Source organism: Phocoena phocoena, chromosome 7, assembly GCF_963924675.1.
Source record: "Phocoena phocoena chromosome 7, mPhoPho1.1, whole genome shotgun sequence".
Lineage (NCBI taxonomy): Eukaryota > Metazoa > Chordata > Mammalia > Artiodactyla > Phocoenidae > Phocoena > Phocoena phocoena.
In genome coordinates, this window is record NC_089225.1 from 1,162,045 (window position 1) to 1,186,566 (window position 24,522).

Consider the following 24,522-nt stretch of genomic DNA (forward strand, 5'->3'; position numbering starts at 1 on the left):
CTGGGCAGGCCGCACAAAGGAAAGGGTGGCTTATGCTAACTACTCTGCCTCGGTTTTGGATGTATGCACTGGTTTAACAAATACTACCAGGTATTCCTCTTGTGAATGCGGTCTATTCCAAAATATTCCTCAACCTATGTACACAGTGCTGACACAAACCAGATGTTCAGTATAAGACCGAAAATGAACCTGGTAAAACCATCCTAAATCAGAGAGGAAAGGTTTTTACAAACATTTCTTAGCATTTACAAAAGCCCCTTGATTCACCAATACCTATTTCCAGTTGTGAGAATAACAGTCAGCACTGATTTCTTGAGTGTGTGTGGGTCTTGCAGGGGGGTGGGGGGGAAACTGGCCGCTGGAGGGGGAGGGTAGTTTAGATACAAGAAATCTGGCATTTTGTTACACACTATTACATTGATATGAGTGGAATCTAGAACTACTTGGTGTATGAGAGCTGGGATTATTCCTAGAACCCTATTTAGATTGACAAACAGATTAAAAACATTCTCAGGCAGGGACTTCCCTGGCCGTCCAGCAAGGTTAGGACCTGGCGCTTCCACTGAAAGGCAGAAGTGCTCACTGCCAACAAATTATTAGAGTTGCTCTCAGAAGTGTAAACAGAGCCCTAAATCAAAGAACATGCCAACCATGACATTTATCTGTTTATGTCTATATAACTTTAACTTTTCGTCTATGGTTGTCATATTCTGTCCATATAGTTAGGATAGGTTTTCTTTTTAATTCAGGTGAAAAACTACTGCCAAAACAGTTATTAATTCTTAGATCCCTGACATTTTATTCTTTCACTTTCCAACTTACCATGATGTTGTACAGCAGCCTGAATCACATCTATCTGCTGGCAAAGAGCGGAATGTTCAAAAAAGACTGTACAGAGTTATTTACTATCTTATACTGTCTTGACTGTGAAATTCAGAAATAGATACAAGAATTTCTCTTTGACATAAAGGTCATGCTTACTTTTCTCTTGAAAAAAAAGGTAAAATATTTTAATACAGTAATGTATTTGGTATCTTGGCTATTAACGTTTAGGACTTAACTTCCTAAAATTTACTATTATGGATTTTGAATATTTGAAATAACATCATTTAGATTATACTGAAGATTTAAAAATGTACATTCTCCCGCTCATACTAAATGACATTCCAAAATATCTACCATTCAACCGTAAATTTTATCAAGACTATACAGAAATATTCAGAAACCACTAGTAAGTGAATCTATTTTAACCATAATCCATAGAAAGTAATTGTGTAATATAACATTTCAATAGCTGAGAAAATTTCCACTTATATTAAAATTGGGCAATTTCAAAGTTCTATCTCTCTGAGTACTTAAAAATTAAAAAACCTGAAGAGGAGAATATACACATCCTTAAAGGGAATCAGGTCCTCCGTCAGGCTGGACAATCAAAACTCTCCATATTAACATGCTTATAACTTAATAAGTATATATAAACTGGAGCAACTTAATTGTACACAAAAATGACAAGAAAGCCCTCATTTCAGCTACTGAGGGCTTACAATTAGAAACACTCAATGACGTTTCATCCCTCGTTTGTGGTCTGCCAACCAACAGACCAGTGTGAACAAAGCTTGGTAAGAAATGAAATGAATGCTGATCATTTACTTAGTGATAGAAACAAGTCACAATTAGCTGCTCTAACTTTAGTTTAGAGTTTCCATATGTTTAACTTTAATGTGTATAGTAGATGCTATTTCTAAAGTCAGGGACAAAATAAATAAGAAATTTGAAGAATAAAGCATCTTTTAACTTCAGCTGCTAAACGGTAACCCCTGTCCCTCAGGAAAGGAATGTGCAGGTTTTGAATAATTCCATAGCAGCAGAGCGTTCACTCAGTAGAACACAAATTATCTTGGCTTCTTGTGGCAAAATACAGGAATTGAGCAAGAAATAGAATTTCATTACTCTTCTTTGACTGCATAACTCTCAATACGAGAAGCTATTTTAAAAAATGTGAACTGATTCAAAATGCATAAAACTGTAAATGTACAATATACATACATACCTCCTAGTGGGGTCAAAGGAGGAGTGCCTTTTCATTAGACATACAAAGACGTCTCAAGGCACTTAAGGGGTTAAGACACAATGCATGCATTCCTTTACATCAAGTATGTGAAATCACATGATTTGGAATAAGCCAACCTTATGATAAATATAAGTTACATTATTAAATTCAAGAAAATCTGTAGGGCTTCCCTGGTGGCGCAGTGGTTGAGAGTCCGCCTGCCGATGCAGGGGACACGGGTTTGTGCCCCGGTCCGGGAGGATCCCACATGCCGCGGAGCGGCTGGGCCCGTGAGCCATGGCCGCTGAGCCTGCGCGTCCAGAGCCTGGGCTCCGCAACGGGAGAGGCCACAACAGTGAGAGGCCCGCGTACCGCAAAAAAAAAAAAAAAAAAAAAAAAAAAAAGAAAATTTGTAGATTCTTATTTATACTCTCTATAAGATGCTGGTAAATTGACAATGTGCAGCATTTCCTGGGAAAAGCAAATTCCACCTTTCTTCTTCCAAACAGCAGGTCTCTATGGGGGGAAGTGTAGGGAAAGATGTGCTGCATCCATAGGCAGTGTATTGGCTAATATTGAGAATGATATTGCTAACATTTAAAAAGTAACATCTGGTAACCAGTATAGTAAGAACATGAATCACTGGGAAACACCAGAGCTGACTCCTGATGTTGACTTCTTTTTGCTTTCAAGATACAAGTGTACAACAGAGACGATGAGAATTCTGAGCCTTGTTTGTGGCAATTCTACCAGAAGGGGACTGCATGGCACCACCACAAGATTTCGTAAATTACCCTGAACATACTCAGTTATTCACTATTTGTTTGGAGCAAAGCATGAAAGAGTCTTCAAACACATGAATGACAGATTTTGAGAGAGTGACTCTTTTTTGAAACATAAAGTGCAACAGTGCTGAAGTTTTCAGTTTTTGTTAGTTCTTCATTTTTTTTTTTTTTTTTTTGTCTGTTTAGATGCCATTTCCTGCAAGCAGTATTATGGCACAGTGAATATAATGGAAAGCAGTTTTCCAACACATATCCCAGACCTTTGCTTTCTTATTTATTTGATGATGTCGTTAAAGGTTTAACAAATCCTTCTTCATAAACTTTCAAAATAGCTTCACATACAAATCTGTATTGACTCTGAAAAATAAAATATAAAAAAATAGAATGGATCAGAAAAACTAGAAAACAAACAAAGATAGACAAACATCTCACTTGGCTTGCTTATACAAGAAATACAAAGTAAGACTGCACAGAGATACCACTTTTCACCAAGAGACTGGCAAACAAAGTTTGACAGCATATTCTGTCGGCAAAACCCACTCATACATTGCTAGTAGGAATGTTAAATACCACAATCCCTATGCATGGACAGTTGGCCTCATCTGACAAAATTACATTGATTTACCTATTGACCCAGCAATTCCACTTCTAGGAATCTATCCAGAAGACAAACTAGAAAAAGAAATTAAAATATTTATTCAGAAATGAGGCTATTCACTGCGGAATTACTTATAATGACAAAAAAGTAGAAACAATTCAAATCGTCATCAGTAAGGGACTGGGTGAGTAATCTGGTACATCTTCAAAGTGCGGTACTATGAAATGGGGGGGAAAGGAAAAGAAGTCTACAGACTGCTACAGACTGATTCCAGGATATTTTGTTAAGTAAAAAAAGCAAGGGAGAGAAAAGTGCATACAATATATTATCTTTATAAGAGAAAGGGGGGGAATACAAATATGTACTATCTCAAAATGTATGTTAAGAAAAAAGCAAGGGAAGGATAAATCATAAAAAAAATGGTTTCCTATAAGGAAAGGGGTGAACAGGGTGAAGGAGAGAGATAGAGAATATACTTCCTTCTTTTATAGATTTTAGTTTGGAACCATGTAAAGGTACTCCATAATTAGAACATTAATTTTAAAAGCCTCTATAAATTGAAAATATAAAACATATCAATGTATGTATCTAGTTGATGGCATAACCACATACAGAGGAGCTATTTCAAAGGACTTTGAAACAGTAATTTAACTGTGTATCTCTGTAGAATATATATCCCAAAGCAAAAAGAACTGTGGAAAGAACTGAAAATTCTTTTTGGTAACGATACTGTTGGTAGTGTTAATTTTGTTATTCTGAGACAGCTGTTGGGTAATGTGGAATAAAACAAATGAGGACTTGGGATATGCTAAGTCTTTCATTTCTGGTATTGTAGAGAACCAGCATTCTTGTTAAAGAAGAAAAGGGACAAAGATATAAGCAGAAAATGGTAAGTGAAAACACTGTGGTCTGAGTCTGTATTGGAAGCCCTGAAACAGAGCAGGGCCCTATGGTCTATGCCCCCCATGTCCTCAGCCTGCCTTTTGTCTGTGGAAAAATTTTAGCCAAAGAGTAACTTTAATCAGAGAAATGAGAAAATGCAGAAACAATGAAAAACAGTCAAAGGTGACTGGATAATAATATAGTCATTAAGCAGAGTCAAGGACCTTTAGTTCCTCCTCAAGGGCTGTAGATAATATTCTGAGCCGTATCCTGTGAGCTGCCTTATAGATACTGAAACCCCCGCCAGGTGGAAGAAGTGAACTACACGATGACCAGGCTGTAGCCATGACATAAGCTGCCACAATTCCGAGAACTGGCCCCAAGGAAATGGGAACGAACCAACCCTGGAGAGGCCAATGAACCAACTCATTATACTGAAAACTTATAAATAAAGGGAAAGCATCAAGTGTTAATCTTGTCTTTCCTATACAGACTGTACCACTGGTTAACCAAAGAGCAGATGAGAAGTTTCTCTTTAAAGAAGTATTCCAACTAATAAATAAAAAAGGAATGATAGAATATCGTCATTTTGCAAGCCCAATGAATTAATGATGCAGACATTGATCACCCAAGGCTGCTAACATCACAAAAAGGAAGACACAGACATCATGTACCCTCTGAAGGAAGCTGCTGCAACCTACAGATCCATTTACCAGTTCTGGAAAAGACAGAGAACACCATCTTGGGAACACAATCAGCAAAATCCAGACTATGGGAGAACAAGTAGCACAAACAACCTGTGTTGTTCATCGAATAAACTGCAAGAAGAAAGAAGAGAGACACAGGAGGAAGACACAGATTAAAAGAGGTTTAGGAGACACACAGACCAATCAAAATGTGTGGGCCATATTCGAATCCTGACGTCACACAAACTGTGAAAACAGAAACAAAAACTCATTACGTATGATATGATCCAGCAATCTGACTTGTGGATCTATATCTGAAAAGATTGAAAGCACTGTCTAAAAGAGGTATTTATACATCCATGTTCACAGCAACATTATTCAACAACAACCTAAATGTGGGAATAAACCAAATGTCCATCAACAGATGAAAGGATAAGAAAAGTGTGGTATATACACACAAGGAAGTATTTTTTTCAGCCTTAAAAAGAAAGGAAATGCTGACACATGCTACAGCATGGGTGACTCTTGAGGACATTATGCTCAGTGAAATAAGCCAGTCACAAAAAACAAAAACTGTGTGATTCCACTTATAGGATGCATCTGGAGCAGTCAACTTCACAACAACAGAAAATAGAATGGTGGGTGCCGGGGGCTGGGGGAGAGAAAAATGGATTTAATGGCTATAGAGTTTTGCAAGATTAAAAAGTTCTACAGATTGGTTATACAACAGTGTGAATATACTTAATACTACCGAACTGTACACTTAAAAATGGTTGAGATGGTAAATTTTACGTTTTGTATTTTACTACAATTAAAAGTAAAAAAATCTATTATGTGTGGCTATAGATACAGAAACCTCAAGAAAATACTAGCAAATCAAGTCAAGCAACATATAAAAAGAATTAAACACCATGTCTAAGTAAGATTTATCTCAGGAATGCAAGGTTAGTTTAACACCCCAAAATCAATCAATCTAATACGTTATGTTAATAGAATAAAAGACACAAACTACATGATTTCAGATACAGAAAAAGCACCTGACAAAACTGAACACCCTTTCATCATGAGAACACTCAACAAACTAGTAAGGGAGGGAACTTTCTGAACCTGATAAAAGGCATTAATGAAAAATCCATGCTAACCTTATAGTACTTAGTGGTGAAAAACAGAAAACTGTCCCTTAAGACCAGCAACAAGACAAGGATGTGTGGTTTCACCACTTCTATTTAACACTGTACTGGAGATTCTGGCCAGGGCCAGAAAAGATGACAAGAAAACCAAGGCATCTATACTGGAAAGGAAGAAGTAAACTATCTCTATTTGCAAATGACATGATCTGTCATTTAGGACAGATTTAGGATGATCTGACATTTAGGATGATCTGTCATCCTCCATATAGAGGATCCTAAGGAATTATTAGAGTTAATAAATGACTTTAGCAAGGTTGCAGGATACATGATCAATATGCAAAATCAGTTTTATTTCTATATCCAAGCAATGAATAGTCCTAAAATGTAATCGAGAAAACAAGTACACTTACAATAGGACCAAAAAGACTAAAAAAACCTTAAGAATACATTTAACAAAAGAATAAGACTGTGCAATACAAAACACTGTTGAAGGAAATTAATGAAGACATAAATAAATGGAAAGACACTTTGTGTTCGTGCTTTTGAAGACCGAATATCATTAAGATGGCAACACTCCCCAAAATGATCTATAGATTTAATGCAATCCCTGTCTTGCTTTTTTTGCAGAAGACAAACTGATTCTAAAATTCATATGGAAATGCAAGGGACCCAGAGTAGCCAAAACAGTCTTGAAAAAGAAGAGCAGGGTTGCAAGATACAGATTTCCTGACTTCAAATTTTATTACCAATTTATAGTATTCAAGACAGTGTGGTATTAACATAAGAACAGACATATAAATCAATGGAATACAACTGAAAGTCCAGAAATAAACCTTTACATTTGCAGTCAAGGGACCCAGAGACAATTCATGGGGAAAGAACAGTCTTTTCAACAAATGGGGCTGAGACAACTGGAGATACACATGCAGAAGAATGAAGGTAGACCCCTACCTCACACCACATGCAGATATGAACTCAAAACGGATCTGACATTTAAATGTGACAGCTAAACTATAAAACTCTTGGAAGAAAAAACAGGAATAAATCTTTGTGACCTTAAGTTACGCAATGATTTCTTAGCTATGACACCAAAAATGTATGTGATTGAAGACCAAACAAAACTGGATGTAATCAAAATTAAAAACTTTTGTGCTTCAAATGACTTAAGACAGTGAAAGAATAGCATAAACAAAAACATTTGCAAACCATAGAACTATGAGACGAGACTTGTTTTTAGAAAACGTAAAGAACTCTTACAATTCAACAATAAAACAAAAAAAACAAATTGAAAAACAGGCAAAAGATTTGGACAGTCCTCGAAAGAAGGTATACAAATAAATGGCCACATGAAAAGATACTTGATATCATTAGTTATTATGGAAATGCAAATCAAAACCACAAGATACCACTTTATATTCATCAGGAAGGCTAAAATAAAAGAATGACAAGTGATGACAATGATGTGGAGAAAATGGAACCCTCACACACTGCCAGGGGACTGCAAAATGGTGCAGCTGCTGAGGAAAACAGTCTGACGGTTCCTCAAAAGGTTAAACAGAGTTACCATATGACCCAGCAATTCCACTCCTGGGTATATACCCAAGAGAAATGAAAACATTTATAAACAAAAACATATACACAAATGCTTATGGCATCATTATTCATAATAGTCAAGAAGTGGAAACAATGTAAATTTCCATCAACAGATGAATGTGTATCTATTCAATGAATAAGGAATGAAGTACTGATATATGCTACAGAATGTATATACCTTTTAATATTATGCTAATTAAAAGAAGCCAATTATTTATGAAAGATCAAATTATATGATTCCATTCACATGAAAAGTCAGAACAGGCAAACCTACAGAGACAGAAAGTAGATTAATGGTTGCCTACGGCTAGGTTGGGGGAAGCTTGGGGAAGGTAACAGGGAAAAATGGGTACAGGATGTCTTCTTTGGGGTGATGAAAATATGCTAAAATTAGATAGCAATTATGGTTGCCAAACTGTGATATAAAAAAAACCAGTGAAATGTACACTTGTTAAAAAGGGTGAATTTTATGGCATGTGAATTATATAAAGCTGTTCTAAAGTTTAAAAAGACATGATTTATACGAGACAACCGGAAATCTGAATACTGGCTATTGCTAATATTAGGGAATTACTGTTAATTATACTTTGGTGTGATAACGGTGTTGTGGTTTTGTTTAGAAGAAAAAAACACTCCTTATCTTTTAGAGAGACACACTAAAATATATGTATGGACAAAACAATATGATGTGTAGGGTTTGCTTCAAATGTGCAGACAACAGGTGGCAGTATGAAGGAAACACCACAGCCAGTGTTGGGGCTGAGTATGCAACACAGTGTTGATTACATTATATTGTCTGCTTTTGTGTATGTTTGAAATTTTCCATAATTAAAAGCTAAAAAAATGACAGGCACTTACCACATAGGTCAGTTCACTTCAGTAACCTTAATGCCACCAACAGTGCTAACATTTCACAATGGCTTAATATAAAAAATAATCTTAGCATTAACTCTAAAATTCCATGATTCCTCTTTTGATTCTTGGAACATAATTCAGAGTCAGTATAGAATATAGTAAGTTAGTAGCTTAATGTCGATGATTTTTGTTGTTGCAATTTAAGCTCTTATGTAAAAAAGAAAGGCAATTTCCCCACAGCTGTTTCACTGAAAACAGGTCTATCAAGATTCTCCAGTCTAGGGACACTATCGTTCTCAGCACTCCATTTGACTAAGTAACCCAGGGCACGTTCCTCCTCTGCACCTGTTTAGGCAGTTCAGAACTAGCATGATAGGTGTTAGCAAACGTTTTCTGTAGAAGACCAGATAGCAAATACTTTCGTGTTTGCAATCACATGGTGCCTGCTGCAACTTCTCAAGTCTGCTACTGTAATGTGAAAGCAGCCACAGACAACATGTAAACAAATGACTGGCTGTTTCCAATAAAACTTTATTTATAAACACAAGTGGCGACTTTGGCTCATTGGCAGTATTTGCTGGTCCTTGTGCTAAGGTTATTAGCTCCTGGCAGAGAATTAAAAAGAGAAAAGTATGGTCTGAAATATATACTGATAACAAAAACCATCACGTTGAGAATGCACACTCATACGTGTAGTACTTACGGGAGTCTGGATCATCATGGCTCGTTGGTCTCTCATTGTTCTCACAATATCTAGTGGATAAACTGGCTGATTGCATTCAATGAGACACATGGCTGTTTCCATGGTAATAAGAACCCCAGTTCTTCCAATCCCAGCACTAAAAAAGACAAATATGGGGCAAGGTCTGATACAATTCTGTTACACTTCTTGTGCCTTTTGTACTGAATCATATTACAGTAGAAGAACAATTTTGATTTTAATGTTTTATATTAATAAAAGTAGCAAGCCAACTGGAAACTATTTTGGAAACCAAAAAAAAAAAAGTCACTTAATACAGATTAAATGGTCTGTAACCACCCCTCCCCCCACTGTTAGTTGCAAATATACAATTTTAAAAGTTACACTTCAGTTTTTAAAATCTGAACAAGGTATAGAAGCTTATTGGAGAAAACAGCTTTAAAATACAAAATAAGAGGATTACAATAATAAATCATTAACAAATGTACAAAAGACAACTATTTTACACACTCAAAAATCAATTTTTAAAACCAAATTTAATTTTCATTAAACTTCACCATTGACACAGTTAAGAACAACTTTGTGAAGTACTCTGTGAATGTGGATAAAGTAGCTCTTGGGAACTAAGGATATGAAATAGCCAAACGTGTCCACCATTCCTGCCATTCTGCCTCTCCAATATTTGGTCTACAGTCTGTTTTGATGATTTGAAAGTTTGCTCTTAAAAAGTGCTGGAAAGTTTAAGGATAAAGAGATACCTTAATACATCCTCTGAATAAACCACTTGGATAAGGAGAAAATAACTTCTGGCTCCTAATCTCTGCAAGGCTGTAGCATTGTATCTGGTCCCTTGAGGGCAGAAGGGCTCAGTGTGAAAGGAAGGAGGGTGTGAGCCGCCATTCACCGGGGCTCTTGGAAGTAGTCCCTCCTGAGAGGGTTGGGCAGCGCCACTCCAAGGAGGTGAGATGCTCACCAAACGTCCTAGGAGGGGCCAGAAGCAGGAAATCCAAACCTCAGGATGCAACCTAGCTCCTGCAAGGCTGTATTTCATCAAATCTACGAAACCATTAACTTTAGGACATAACTATGAAGAAGACAAACTGCCAAGAATCAGCACAGTATTATTCCTACTTCTTATGATAAAATTTCTGTCAGTCATCTGTTAAAACATACCCTTTGCCTTCTACCTTCAGAGCCTAGCTTCGAGATCTATCAGAGTGACAACCGTAACTGAAGGACAAAATACAATACGTATTTCCCTTTTAAAAATGACACATCTAGTCAGTTACTCAAATCATAATAGACAGAAAATAAAATACCTGCAATGAACAACAATAGGTTCTTCCTTGCCGGCCCTCTTATTTCGTACATGGCAAACAAAATCCAGAAAGTCGCTTGAATCGTCAGGGACCCCATGGTCGGGCCAGGCTATATACTGGATCTGAGTGAGCTGACGACTCTCATTTTTCTACGTATAATGAAAAATCATGCACCTGACTTAGAAATAATCCTTAAAATATAAACAAATATTCATGTCACTTTAATTTTAGGAGAAAAGCAATGGACTTCCCTGGTGGCGCAGTGGTTAAGAATCCGCCTGCCAATGCAGGGGACACGGGCTCGAGCCCTGGTCTGGGAAGATCCCACATGCCGCGGAGCAACTAAGCATGTGCGCCACAACTACTGAGCCTGCGCTCTAGAGCCCGTGAGCCACAACTACTGAAGCCCGTGCGCCTAGAGCCCATGCTCTGCAGCAAGAGAAGCCACTGCAATGAGAAGCCCGCGCACCGCAACGAAGAGCAGCCCCTCCTTGTTGCACCTAGAGGAAGCCCGCGCTCAGCAACGAAGACCCAACGCAGCCAAAAATAAATAAATAAAATTTTTAAAAAAGAAACCACTCTCATTGCCCCCCGTCAAAAAAGTAATGTATAAACTCAATAAAACCCAAAAGTTCAAGGAAAAGGAAAGAAACCATTTTACAGAAACAGCTGTACCCATTTAAGTATCAGTCACTTGGATTATTACTCTTCTTACAACTCAATTTCTGTATTTGTAGAGTATTTTTAGGATGATAATCAAGTAAACAGGCAAAAACAGATTAAGATCCCAGAGAAATGTTTAAAAGAAAACTAAAGAATTGTTAGGTGAGCAAAAAGTAAGGTAAAAAAAAAAAATCTTTTTTTTAATGAACAAAGTTGGGCTAATACTTATTGATAAGTGCAAGTGAAATTATGGAAATCAGGAAAAATAAAATCTCAAAATAAATGTAGGTTAAACACTGGAGAGCATAAAAACACAAAATCAATCAGGACTTAATTCTTTTTGGGGAGCCAAAAGTTGGTATAATGAAGAAAGTAAGGTACTAAATTTATACATCTTGGCTCAAATGTCAACTTTGCCAGTAAAGATGCTAATTCAGAGCCTTACTTTCTCCAAATGAAAAATGAAATGACATCTACACCTCAGAGGGATAGTCTTATGTTAAAAGGATTCAGTGAGAGGACCTGCAAAGCACCCAGTCACAGCTGTTTGGAATCATATGCTCAATACTTGGTAGCTATAGTCATTCAACACTATGAAATCTGGTTACTATCATTTACATTAGATGGAGCTTCCAGAAAAGAACGTGAAAAAGTAAGGTAATCAAGAGAGAAGAATTCCCAAAGAGACCTCAGTTTAATTTGATAACTAATTTTTCAGATGAATTGAAGGTATCTAGCACAGATTACCTTTGACTATTATTGTTAACAAAAGAACTTAACGGTACCAATAATCTACAAGAATGGGTAAGGTAAAATCATGTTTTATTAAGTTTTGGGGTAGCGTTTATCTGTCTATTCATCTATCTACCCGTGTATGTATGTATTGATGGTAGCAAGTTAATCTTCCCAATTATAATTGGCTCCAACGTTAGAAACTAATTTGTGTCTTAGCATAGTTCTGAGGTACTCAGCGTTGCAAAGAAAAGCCACTAAAATATATACAACTGCCATGGATAATCTGCCGGTGGAGAACGATGGGATACACATATCACCTGATGCAACCATCTACAAGCTCATCTGTCATGTCTATTTAGGAAAGTGAAGAACCAGCTTATTGGCTTGCCTTGTCGTACAACCACGAGCTATACAGTGTCCACGCCCAAACCCCAAATTCATTCTCCTATCTCTAGACCGTAAGATTTTGAAAACTTTACTTTCTTGTAACTTTAGCTTTATCCAGGGCCAGGTTTCTTCAGCACAACGTGGCGCTCCTTCCCTTTCTGGTCAGTAAGGCCCTGTCTCACTGGACTCCTGTAATCACCCTCGGGGAGGGGTGCGGTGGCGGCGGCCTGCGCGTGGGACCAGGGGAGACGTGGTCTCGTCTCCAAAGACTTGGCCGTTGATGCTGTGCTGTCTGCTCTTCTCTAGCATCACTTCTTTCTGCCTTCAGTCCCCAAAGCCCCTACCGCCCCTCTGCCCCAGGTGGCTGGTCCAGGCTCTGGCAGCCCAACAGGACAGGCACGTGCTGCCCTCCACACATCTCCCAGCTGGGTTACTGAGCCGGCGTTTCCTCGTCGGTTTCCACTCTGGCTTTGATCTGGAAGCCACGTGGACTGACCCAGGCAGCAGTAAGAAAAACTAACAATTTGAAAGCTATTATCTGTCTGAGGTCAGACGGTCCTGCCTACAATCTTTTCCTCCTTAATACTGAGAGGACTGTGAAACTGCTCTCTTCCACTCTTAAAAGAGGGGAATAGGGGGCTTCCCTGGTGGCGCAGCGGTTGAGAGTCCGCCTGCTGATGCAGGGGACACGGGTTCGTGCCCCGGTCTGGGAAGATCCCACGTGCCGTGGAGCGGCTGGGCCCGTGAGTATCCCAATGAAGCAAATAGTTCAGCAATTTTTAATATTTCTTAGTAACTAGGACTCAGACTAAATATATTTTCATCCGTCGAAGCCTCTACCTTAAACAAAACAGCTCTAACCAACAGACCCCCTGCCTTCGTACCTCCTGGTTAAACAGTGTCATCTTCCTGAAGACATATGCAGTGTTTCCTTCTTCTGAGTGGCAGGTGACTTGGTAGCACCCATAGGATGAACTTCCTGTGGGTTCCGGCCAATACTGGTGACACTTAACCTGGTGTCAATAGATTTTAGAAATATACATAATTCAGGTTCTCCAATTTTTAAAATGTTTTAATTTTTAAGAACTTTCAAACTTACAGAAAAGTGACAAGAATAATTTAATGAACTCTCATATACCCTTCACCTAGATCTACCAACTAGTATCATTTTTTTCTTTGCCACTTTTTCTCTTTGTAATAATAGTCTGTTTGGATATATTTTGAGACTGCAAATATCCTGTTTACAACAAGCTTCCACCCACTGTTTTACCATTACACTAATTTAGATTTAAGTTAACAATGAGAAAGAATCTTCAACTAAAATGCCAAATGCAATCCATTTGTTTTCATAATTAAGATTTTTTAAAAAAAAGGTTTCATGACATACAATTCACATACCATTCAACTTACCCATTTAACATACACTATTCAATTGTTTTTAGTATACTCACAGAGCTGTGTAACCATTACCACAATCACTTTTAGAACATTTTCGTCACCCCCAAAGGAAGACCCACAGCCCTTAGTAATCCCTGTGTGTCCCTCTGGCCCCCTCTCCTCCCTCTACGCCAGGCCTGGGTGACCACTCATCTACTTTCTGTCCCCTATGGCCTACTTTGGACATCACATATAATAGAAGCATAAGATACGCGGTCTTTGGTGACTGCTTTGTTCACTTCGCACAGTGTTTTCTAGGTTCATCCATGTTGCAGCATGTATTATTTTTTCATAACTTTTTATTGCCAAATAATATTCAACTGTATGAATATACCACATTTTATCGGGTACATCTGGGTTTTCTCCCACTTTGGGGCTATTAAAAATAATGCAGCTGTGAACATTTGTGCACCAGTTTTTGTGTGGACGTGGACTTAATTCTCTCGGGTATTCCTAGGAGTGACACTGCTGAGTTACAGTCACTCTACGTTTAGCCTCTTAAAGAGCTGACAGGCTGTCTTCCAAGGCAGCTGCACCATTTCACAAACCCACCAGCGGTACAGGAGGTTCCACTGCCGCCACATCATCACCAACACAGGTGATTTTCTGTCATCTTTACTTTGGCCACCCTACTAGATATGACGTAGTAACGCACGGTGGCTTTGATTCACATTTCCCTGATGACTAATGATGCTGAGCATCTTCTCGTGACCTTGTTGGCCATTTGAATATCTTCTTTGCAGAATCATCTATTCAGATCCTTTGGCCATTTTTAAACGGGGTATTTGTTATTTTATGGTTAAGTTGTATGAATTCTTTATATATTCTAGATACAAATCCCTTATCAAGTATATATTAGTCCATTTAAATAATAATGGCTAACACTCATATCACATTTATTATAACACACTTATTATGTGTCAGTCACAGTTAAGCGCTTATCCATGATGATTTTAATCACGATCCCGTAAGAAAGGACGTTTAGAGGTGACAGAGGAGACCACACGACGTGGCTCTCTTGACTGTGCGCGCGATGCAGCCTAGAAAAGCTTTGGGCAGCGTGACTTACTCTGCCATGCTCGGCCTGTGTGGTCAGCATCACAACCGTGGAGCAGCCTTGTTCCCATGCCATCTGCCAGAAGTCTGTACAGGTGTGTGGCAACGGCCCTTGGCAAGCGATGTACTGATTTATTATTCTAGAGGAAGGAATTTCCATCTAAAAGGACACAAAAACAAAATCGTTCGCATTATTACTTTTTACTAGGATCAAACACATGAAAATCATCTACTGAATGATAACTGAATACAACTAATCTCAATAAATTGCAAAGTGAGTAAAACAAATCTTTATCAACAATTTATTTTATTTGCAGCAGAAATTTCTTGGCAATGTGCAGTAGCTATACATATTTATCTTTCAATCAGTGGAAACAGGAATTTAAATATTTTCCAAAGCGCTCTTATGGTTTTTTTAAGCGCAGCTTTACAGAGAATCCTGTTTCAGAGGCAGAGAATTGATATAGAAATAAAAAATGTTTGCCTGTACATAGAAAACAAACTTATGGTTACCAAAGGGAAAAGGCAGGGGATAAATTAGGAGTTTGGGATCAACATATACACACTATATAAAATACATAAAAAAACAAGGACCTACTGTATAGCACAGAGAACTATATTCGATATCTTGTAATAAAGTATAATGGAAAAGGGAAAAAACTGTCTCAAACCAGCTTATTAGTAAATTTTGTGAGAAGCAAAAATTCTGCCATTGGCTTTAGTTGAGATTTTTCATATTATATATGTGTATATATGTATAATGTGATATACACATATGTGTATATATGTGTATATATACACATATTATATATGTGTATATATGTATAATGTGATATTATGTAATATGCACATAATTATATATTTAATATATGTAACACGAAAAGATTGGAAAAATATTTTAAGTTCATTATTTTCAGAAAGTAAGACTGTAAGTATTTGGGGAAGATGAACCATCATCTTATTATATTTTTAAGACTGAATTAAAAAAAAGAAAAGGTGACGTGTACATGGCAACTGGAAGGATACCAAAGGGAGAGGAAAGAAGTCTCCTTCCCATCCCAGCCTCCAGTTTACACTCAGGAGGGCAATCCTTTTTCCTAGCTCCTATCATGTCCTTTTGAAGATATACTACGCATGACACACAAATGTACACTACTTTCCTTTTGAAGATATACTACACATGACACACAAATGTACACTACACACGAATGTAAAACTACTTTCCTTTTTTGCTGTAAAATATAAATGGTAGCATATAATGTTGTTCTGCATCTTGTTTCCCTTTTTTCTACTTTACCTTTAAAATCATGTCAGATTAGTACATAAAATTTCATACTGTGTAATGGCTCTACTGTATAAACGTACCGTAAATTCATATAACATTTAAGTTGCGGCCAATTTATCTGCTATCGTAACCAAGGCTACACTGAATAATTTGTAGACCTAACATTTTTGCACACAGGAAGAAATATATTTGTATAGGCAACAGGAAGAAATGAGAACGCTGGATCAAAGTGCATGTGCGTTTAAAAATATTTTTTAATTAATTAATTAATTTTATTTTTGGCTGCATTGGGTCTTTGTTGCTGCTCACGGGCTTTCTTTAGTCACGGCGAGCGGGAGCTACTCTTTGTTGCAGCGCACGGGCTTCTCATTGCGGTGGCTTCTCTTGTTGCGGAGCACGGGCTCTAGAGCACAGGCTCAGTAGTTGTGGCACACGGGCTCTAGAGCACAGGCTCAGTAGTTGTGGCGCACAGGCTTAGTTGTTCCGTGGCATGTGGGATCTTCCCAGACCAGGGCTCGAACCCGTGTTCCCTGCCTTGGCAGGCGGATTCTTAACCACTGCACCACCAGGGAAGCCCTGCATTTAAAATTTTAACAGAAGGCTCCAAATGGCTCTCCAAAGAGGTCGTCCCTATTTATACTTCCACAAAGAATGTATGAGGAAAGCTTGTTCCTCAGTAAACTCCTTAATAATCCGCAATCCTTTCTCCACATTCTGAAACTCGCAATGTTCTGAAGCGTAAGTTTGTCTCTCTCTCTCTTTTTTTTTGGTATACCTAACCTAACCTTGACTTATTTGGTAACAGTATCCGACCTGAACCTGTCTATAGTCCATCAGTCCTATTTCGTGGGAATATCCATAGTTTGTTTGCTGTTGAATACCAACATATTGATTATAGGGTAATGTCCCATAGCCTGCTGGGACAGTATATGCACCGAATAACCTTTCAAAACTCCTCCAAATTCTGAATCCCAAAGCATATTTGACCCCAAGGTTTCAGGTAAAGGCTGTAGACGTGTATAGGGTATTATCAAACTTTTCGATATTTCAATCTAATAGGTGAAAAATGGTGGTAATTCCTTGCAGCTTTGACATGTACTTTTCTTTATGTAAATTAAGTTGAGCATATTATTCATTTAAGTGTTTGTTTCTGTTATTTTTCTAAGTGTTATAACAGTATAATAGTTTTGCTTAAAAAAAAAGTCCTTATCAGAGGTACATACTAAAAGAGCTGACTGTCATTATCATGGATTCTGGAATAAATCTCAAAGTTTAGAGTGGTCCCTCTTATTCCAAATGACAAAGACATAATTTAAAAAAAACTTACATTTATATAATTTGCATTGATATAGTCTTCTTTACCCTTTAAAATGACCCGTGTAGCATCATCTGAAAAAATTTAAAAGAAAGAATGTTTTAAATAAAGTTATGTTAAGAAGATTAAACATAACATACAGAGAGGGTAGATACTCACAAGGCGAAATATCTCTGTATCTATTTTTGGAAATGTTCTGAGGTAATTTGGCACAAGACATTGTCATTCCAGGTTTTTTCCGATATAGTTGCTAAAATAAAAAAAAAAAAAAGAAAAAAAAAAAAGAACATGTCCAGAAAGCCATCAAGAGTTTCTGTTTTGTTTTTGTTTTCCAGACTTCTTTCTATGCTAGCAAGAAACAGGTTTTTTTCCTTGGAATACCAGATCTATACAATGATGTACCTTAGGTTTAGTAAGGTATTGAACCAGATTTGCAAAGCTGAATTTTGCAAAATCTCTGACATGAACTATATATATTTTGAAAAACAGTAAAACAAGTAAAAACAATTTTCCTTACAGCAAAAGTACCTGACGTTTTAAATAGCACATCTGTAGGAAACACCTAGGTTTCATTTACTTTAGAGATATTTAAAAGAAAAATTGACGTGCCCTAAATATTTTATAGTCACCTACCCTCAACATACACTTCAGAGCAACAAATATTAATGATGGCTAACTACCCTGACAAAAATTAGAGAAGGATTAAATATGAGGTAGGTACATATTTTTATGTACAAGGTACAAAAATTATTTTCCTTTAACTCAGTATTTTTACATCTATAATAGTCTATCTGCAACCTTTCATTAAAACAGCTATTTAATTACAGAGAAAATGTAGCTTGATGACATACCTATAAAACCTCCTTATCCCTCTGTTTTAAACAGATATCTATTAATGAAACCATAGCTAGTATTCTGGAAGCAACTTCTTAAAACTTTGCATTTTAGAATTCTTTTTATATCAAGTATTTTTCAGAATAATATTTTAGTTTATAAATTTTAACTGACAGTAGATTAGGCAGTTAAGAAGCCGTGAAAATACAGGCAAACACCTTTCCCACACAACGTTACTTACATCAAACTGTGTCAGCACTGTCCCAGTGATGAGCCCCGCAGCCAGCTGGACCATCGACTCTCGGAGGGAATGGCCATCCTGATGGATACTATCTAGTGGGGCTTTCTCAGGAATGTACTGGAAGTCCGGCTCATTCTCTAGCTTTTCTTCCACTACATCATACACAGCTACAAAACCAAAATCAAAAAAGCCTCATGGAAACCTTAATGAGTTGGCAAAAGGAATTTACCAGATAATATTCATTTATTCCTAACTCATCAGATCTGAGTCTGGGGCCACTGTGTATGGGTTGAGAGTGGCTGTGGAGTAGAAGAAGTACCTCTGGGGAAAAGAAGGTTCTTGGCCATATTACTGAAAATGTCTGTAACTTGAAGAGACAGTAGGAAAAAGAGGAAGGCCAAGAAGCAGCTCTGACCAGATCTTTAATTTGTGGACCTGGGACAAGAGCAGCAATAGAGGCCTATATACACCATAGGTCTAGACGTGAAAAGCTACACATAAGCGGAACAGAATACTAAACAAAATACTTTCTATTCTCATTCCTTGATGTATCTACCAAACAACTTAAGAGGTCAGATTTCAAAGGAGAATTCTAGGCCAGAATGCATGGTTGTGGCAGTGAGGGGAGCCACCCCTAGACTGTGGCCCTTAGGCCACCCTCAGCTCCACTCTTCAACGTGGGGGCCTATAAGCACACCCTGAACCTCACAGCCCACACGGAAGCCCATAATACACCCCTCTGGAAATTGCTTCCTCTGCGCTACCCTGTTGGCCTATATCATGTGACCAACCCTCGGGAGAACGGATCTTGGAAAAATGGCCACAGAGGCCCAGGAATGGGCTCAGAGTAATTTGGTCAGAGAACTGAGGGTTGAAAAAGGTGGTCTAAAAGGACGGGGAGGTCACAGATGCTGTGACCTTGGTCCCACAAAATCCTGACCCTCATGGGAAAAGGCAAAGCTGAAGCAGAGAAGAGCCCCTTAAGGATGGAGTCAAGCTTCTGGCCTTGTTTAAGAAGTTTTGTTCCTGCTCAAATACATATGTACTTTTGAGAAGAAGAGATTTCTGAAATGAAGAATGTAAAGACAAAAAGATGGAAATGCAATTTGTCTAAGAAGAAATAAGATTTAAAGGGGAAAACACCAGGAAAAACAAGCTATGTTTTGGCAAACATAATTTAAAATTTTGCTTATACAGTATTTTTTAAAAAATAGACATGACAGACCCACACTGAAAATGAATCCTGGTCTAGATTTTGATAATAAAGCAATATTAGAAAGATCCTTGCCAAAAAATGTAGGCCCTAGGTGGGTTCCTCTCCTAATTTAAAGTATAAATGGAGTGATTTGGAATTACAAAAAGGCCATGCCTTTTCCATTATATAGACTTTTCTTCATATTCTGCTTCTGTACTAGTCATGAATTTGTGAGCAGATAACTGAAATGTCTTGGTGCCTAATGTCTTCAACTATAAAATGGGGATAATTTATCATTGGATGGCTGTAAAGGTTAAATGAGAATATATAAAAGAGCTCAGGTCTATGGAAAGCATTTAAAAACTATTAGCTAATATTATTATTAAGTTCTTTAGGATCTGTTATCAAGAGAAAACAGAAAAAAACAAATTGAGAGATGATTCTTAGTATGAAATTTAAGTTGTTTTATGTGACAGAAAATGCCTAAAAATGAATCACCTAAATAACAGATCTAAATAAATGAGTTCCTTTAAAAGTCAAAATAGAATGTTCTGTTGAAGTCCTCTGAATTTTCCTAGGAAGTCAATTCTAAACCATGAACGCAGAAAAACACAAAGTACAGGCAAAACTCGTTTTATTGCGTTTCTCAGATAACTATGGTATTTTTTTTTTTTAAAACAGATTGAAGGTTTATGGCAACCCTGTGTTGAGCAAGTCTACTGGTGCTATTTTTCCAACAGCATTTGCTTACTTCGTGTCTCTGTCATATTTTTGTAATTCCCGCGATCTCAAACTTTTTCATTATTATTGTACCTGTTATAGTGCTCTATGATCAATGATCTTTGATTTACTATTGCAAAAAAGATTATGACTCCCTGAAGGCTCCGATGATGGCTAACAATCCTTAGCAATAAAGTATTTTTAAATTAAGGTATGGATATTGTTTCTTTTAGACAATGTGATTTATTGCACACTTAACAGACTACAGTATAGTGCAAACATAACTTTTATATGAACTGGGAAACCAAAACAGTCATGTGACTCGCTTTACTGCGGTATTTTCTTTATTGCGGCATTTCCTTTACTGCGGGAGTCTGGAACCGAACCTGCAATATCTCCAAGGTCTGCCTTCAGAGAAGGTAAAATGAAAATGTCTGTTTGTACCCAAGAGGCAAAATGGGTACATGGGGAGAATCGGTAGAGTTCTAATCACATTTTACTTCTCTATGGTATGGAGCTGGTGATGTGGCCCTAACCAATAGTCACTCTTGTGGCTAAAACTGTGATGAACAGTAACTGTTGGGAACAAAACTAGAAGAGCGTGTCTCCTGCCAGGAGGAGGTATGGCATTTACGGATGCTTCTCAGAGAGGACTGGTGAGCGCTGTGGGACCCACAGCAGTGCCATTATGATGAGCACAGGCTGAGGGCCTGGGACCGTGAGCCTGGAGGGAAGGCACAGTTTCTGCGAAAACCCTTCTCGGGACACTGCTGAGGCTGAGCTTACTCGGCACCACATTTATTCTGCACAAAGTGAGAGAATTAGGAACACTGTCCAAAAGGACAATGGATGGCTTCAGGAGCCCCTCTGAGCGCTCCATGTGGCAGCATATTCGTGAGATTGTCGTAGAAACCAAACTCTAGCTTGTTGCAGGGCTTTCTGCACGTGGAACAGCAAGTATACCTAAGGAAGGACCCAGGACTCCTCAAGCACCTGGGGGCAAGGGAGGCAATCTTCAGCCACGGCGGTCAGGACAGAACTTGCCGAGGCTGACATCTGAGCAGAGACCCGAGCGAAGTGAGGGTGTACGTTCCACGAACATCGGGAGGAGTGCCTCGGGCAGAAGGGCCATCGGGAAGGCCAGCACAGATGACTGGAGAGGGAGCAAGGCCGGGGGTGGGCAAGGTGGCCAAGAATCTGCATTTTACTCCACATGTGAACGGAAGCCGCTGTGCCTTGAGCAAGAGACTGACGTGACGTGACCTGTGTTTTAAGAAGCCCACTCCGGCCGCTGTGTCTAGGCATAAACATGAAGGAATTATAAGAACATCCAGTGCGACCCAGAGCACTCACCATTGGGTCGAACTAGAAGGACGAGCTCCCCAGGATGCGTCTCGCAGCTCGCTCTGATGAGCAGGACCACCTGGTCGTGGGTGTGCCCCGCAACGTCCCGACCGTTGATCAGCACCACTTGGTCCCCTTCGTTCAGTCGGGGGACACACAGGTCGGCCTGTAATGGGATGAGAATAAGGTCTCCGATTTGCACCCGGCTTTCTGGAAGTAAGGCACAGGAACTTACGTTTATAGACGCTGCAGCAGAACTAAAACCACATGTAGAAGTCTTCTTCACTCATCCGTTAAGTAAGCAGAAGTAGGAATCTCACTTTCCCACAGACACTCCTTTTTTCCTTCTTCATTAATACCTTTTCCCCTAATGCCCTATTATATACCTAGACATACAGAGAAGACTAACATTCTCAAGGTGCACAGATCAAGGCAGCCCTCACTTTGCACTGTCCAGATACATACAAATTTCAGTCACCACAGCTGAGTTAAATAACACCAGTCTCCTAACATGGTTCAAATTTCAGTAACTGTGATAAATTAATTATGAATAACTGCATAAAGTACAAAATTCGCCGCTAGCCCATGTCAGTCCAAAAATCACTATGTAAATCATAAATATGCACCACGATCAGTGAGCAATCACATCCCTTCTTTCAAAGGCTACTGGTGACTTGGCATTGGGCATTGGTTATTCAGTTCATGTACAGACAGCAAAGCGGGTACTTGTCTCTGTCTCCCAGTGATAAACCCATGTAAAAATGGATTATTTAAAGAGCGAGCTAGCCAAAAAGTTAAAAGTATAGCAAAGAAACAAAAAGGGATGGCGCTGGAAGTGAAATTCAAATTGAACATAAACTGAGTTATAGAAGAAATAGTTGACTATGGAAATATTGACACTTCTGCTATTTGAGAGACCCCAGATACGCAGGGAAAGGAATTTAGAGAAGGTGAATTTATCAACATAAATGATGAAAGTGGCTACAACAAGAAGGATGAAGATATCTGAGGAAGTGATGCTGGCGAAAAACTTCTCAATACGGGCACTCCTGGGAGATATTTCACATCACTGAAAGTGCAAAGGACAAGTGGAAGTGGATTCAGACTTAGAAAGGATTATGACCACTGCCAAGGTTAAGAAAAAATGCTCACTCTGTAATTTAACCTATATGACAAGGAGACAAGCACTGTTCACAAATTACCTGTGATAAGTTTTCACAAAGAAATAAAACACGTTAATTCTCAATGTTTCTAATGTTTGGAATTACAGGATACTAAATCAGCATGAGTTTTACTATTTTTTCATTTCCCTATATACTTACTTACAAGAGAAAGCATCAGAAATTTTAAAGTTTCGATGAAAAATTAAAGGCCATGGAAACAAACATAATTTTCCCCACTGACTGTCAAGAGCACTTTGTATGGTTTCAGACTGCGCGGTTATCTTTGCAGCCCTGCACAACTGTGCACGTGAGGGCTGCCTGTATTTTATTGAGAAAACAAACAAGTAAATAAGGTAAAAGAGATCAACAGAAATATGGACAGCCTGCTCCAGGGACTCAGGAATGAGAACACACGGGAGTCAAGTTCGCAGGATGATAGCTCAGACCGCGAAGGAAATGATAGGGCTGGACCTTTCAGAAAGGGCCATGGCAAAGGCTTGAAAGATGGAAGCACAACTAAACTCACTGTAAAACAAAGTTAACAAAGTCCAATAAGGTACTGTCAGTAGTGGAAAGAGCACCGGTCTAGGAGCCAAGTTCTTCCTTTCCGCTTATGACATGTGTGATCTTAGACACCTGAAACTCTGAGAAAGGAACATGTATCTGTCCTAATTATTCATCGTTGTGAAATTTTTAAAATGAGATATTTCAATGCAAAGCATTAAAATCTGGAAAATTCAAATTTAAGGTTTGGACCATTCTCTCTAGTTGCTTCTTTCTCTACTTCTTGTAGTGGTTAAAAAAGAAAATCTTTGAATGTTATAGCACAGTGGTTACCCATTATAACTGAAGTAACACTCTCATACTTAATCTGCCTTTTATCAGGGATAACTTTTTATTTGCATTTCATTCGGATCTGGCAAGTCTAGATAAAATGAATTTTGCCAGGGCAAGAGCTATTGGCTCAAATATGATCAGGTAGGAAGAAAAACATGATTTTGGAAATTACCCATTTTAGAAGGTTTCCAATATAAAAAATGACACTAAAATATTTGAAACACTGTCCTTTCCCCTCAATCACCTAAAATGAGGTTTCTAACTGGAAAACTGTAATAGTCTTTAAATTAATAAAATAATATAAAAACGACACATTTCTATTTATTTAATTTGTTCTAAATTCAGTCACTATTTATGAAACATAGTTCTATGTAGCAGAAAGGAAAAATTACCAATATAGTAATCTGTATAGCATAAAAAGAAAATTTATAGTCATAAAATTTTGTTTGGAAATGAACCTCTCTATAGAATGTTCAAGAACACCCTTGACTTAATTGAAAACTATCCATATTCACTGTTCAGAAAAATCAGTATTTCTTTTATGACTATTACAATTGGCATACAAGTAAAAAAAGGTTTATTGGTTTTTTCTAATTATAAGAGCAATACATGTTCATTGTCATGATTTCAGACAATTTAAAAAAAGGACACGGACTTTCCTGGTGGCACAGTGGTTAAGGATCCGCCTGCCAATGCAGGGGACACAGGTTCG

The 24,522-nt window shown here is 38.1% G+C and overlaps 1 protein-coding gene across 1 annotated transcript in view; it reads right to left on the reverse strand.

Annotated features, from left to right (window-relative positions):
• Positions 1-2,571: 2,571 nt before the first annotated feature.
• Positions 2,572-24,522, reverse strand: part of PTPN4 (protein tyrosine phosphatase non-receptor type 4) — a 143,672-nt gene continuing 121,721 nt past the window's right edge. Inside the window, exons 18-26 of the mRNA XM_065880030.1 lie at positions 21,820-21,976; positions 18,552-18,718; positions 17,636-17,726; positions 17,489-17,550; positions 14,890-15,036; positions 13,268-13,396; positions 10,599-10,747; positions 9,283-9,418; positions 2,572-3,192 (exon numbers count right to left, since the gene is read on the reverse strand). Of these exons, the coding sequence (XP_065736102.1) occupies positions 3,106-3,192; positions 9,283-9,418; positions 10,599-10,747; positions 13,268-13,396; positions 14,890-15,036; positions 17,489-17,550; positions 17,636-17,726; positions 18,552-18,718; positions 21,820-21,976 (1,125 nt within the window). The 3' untranslated portion in view covers positions 2,572-3,105. The remainder of the gene's footprint in view (positions 3,193-9,282; positions 9,419-10,598; positions 10,748-13,267; positions 13,397-14,889; positions 15,037-17,488; positions 17,551-17,635; positions 17,727-18,551; positions 18,719-21,819; positions 21,977-24,522) is intronic.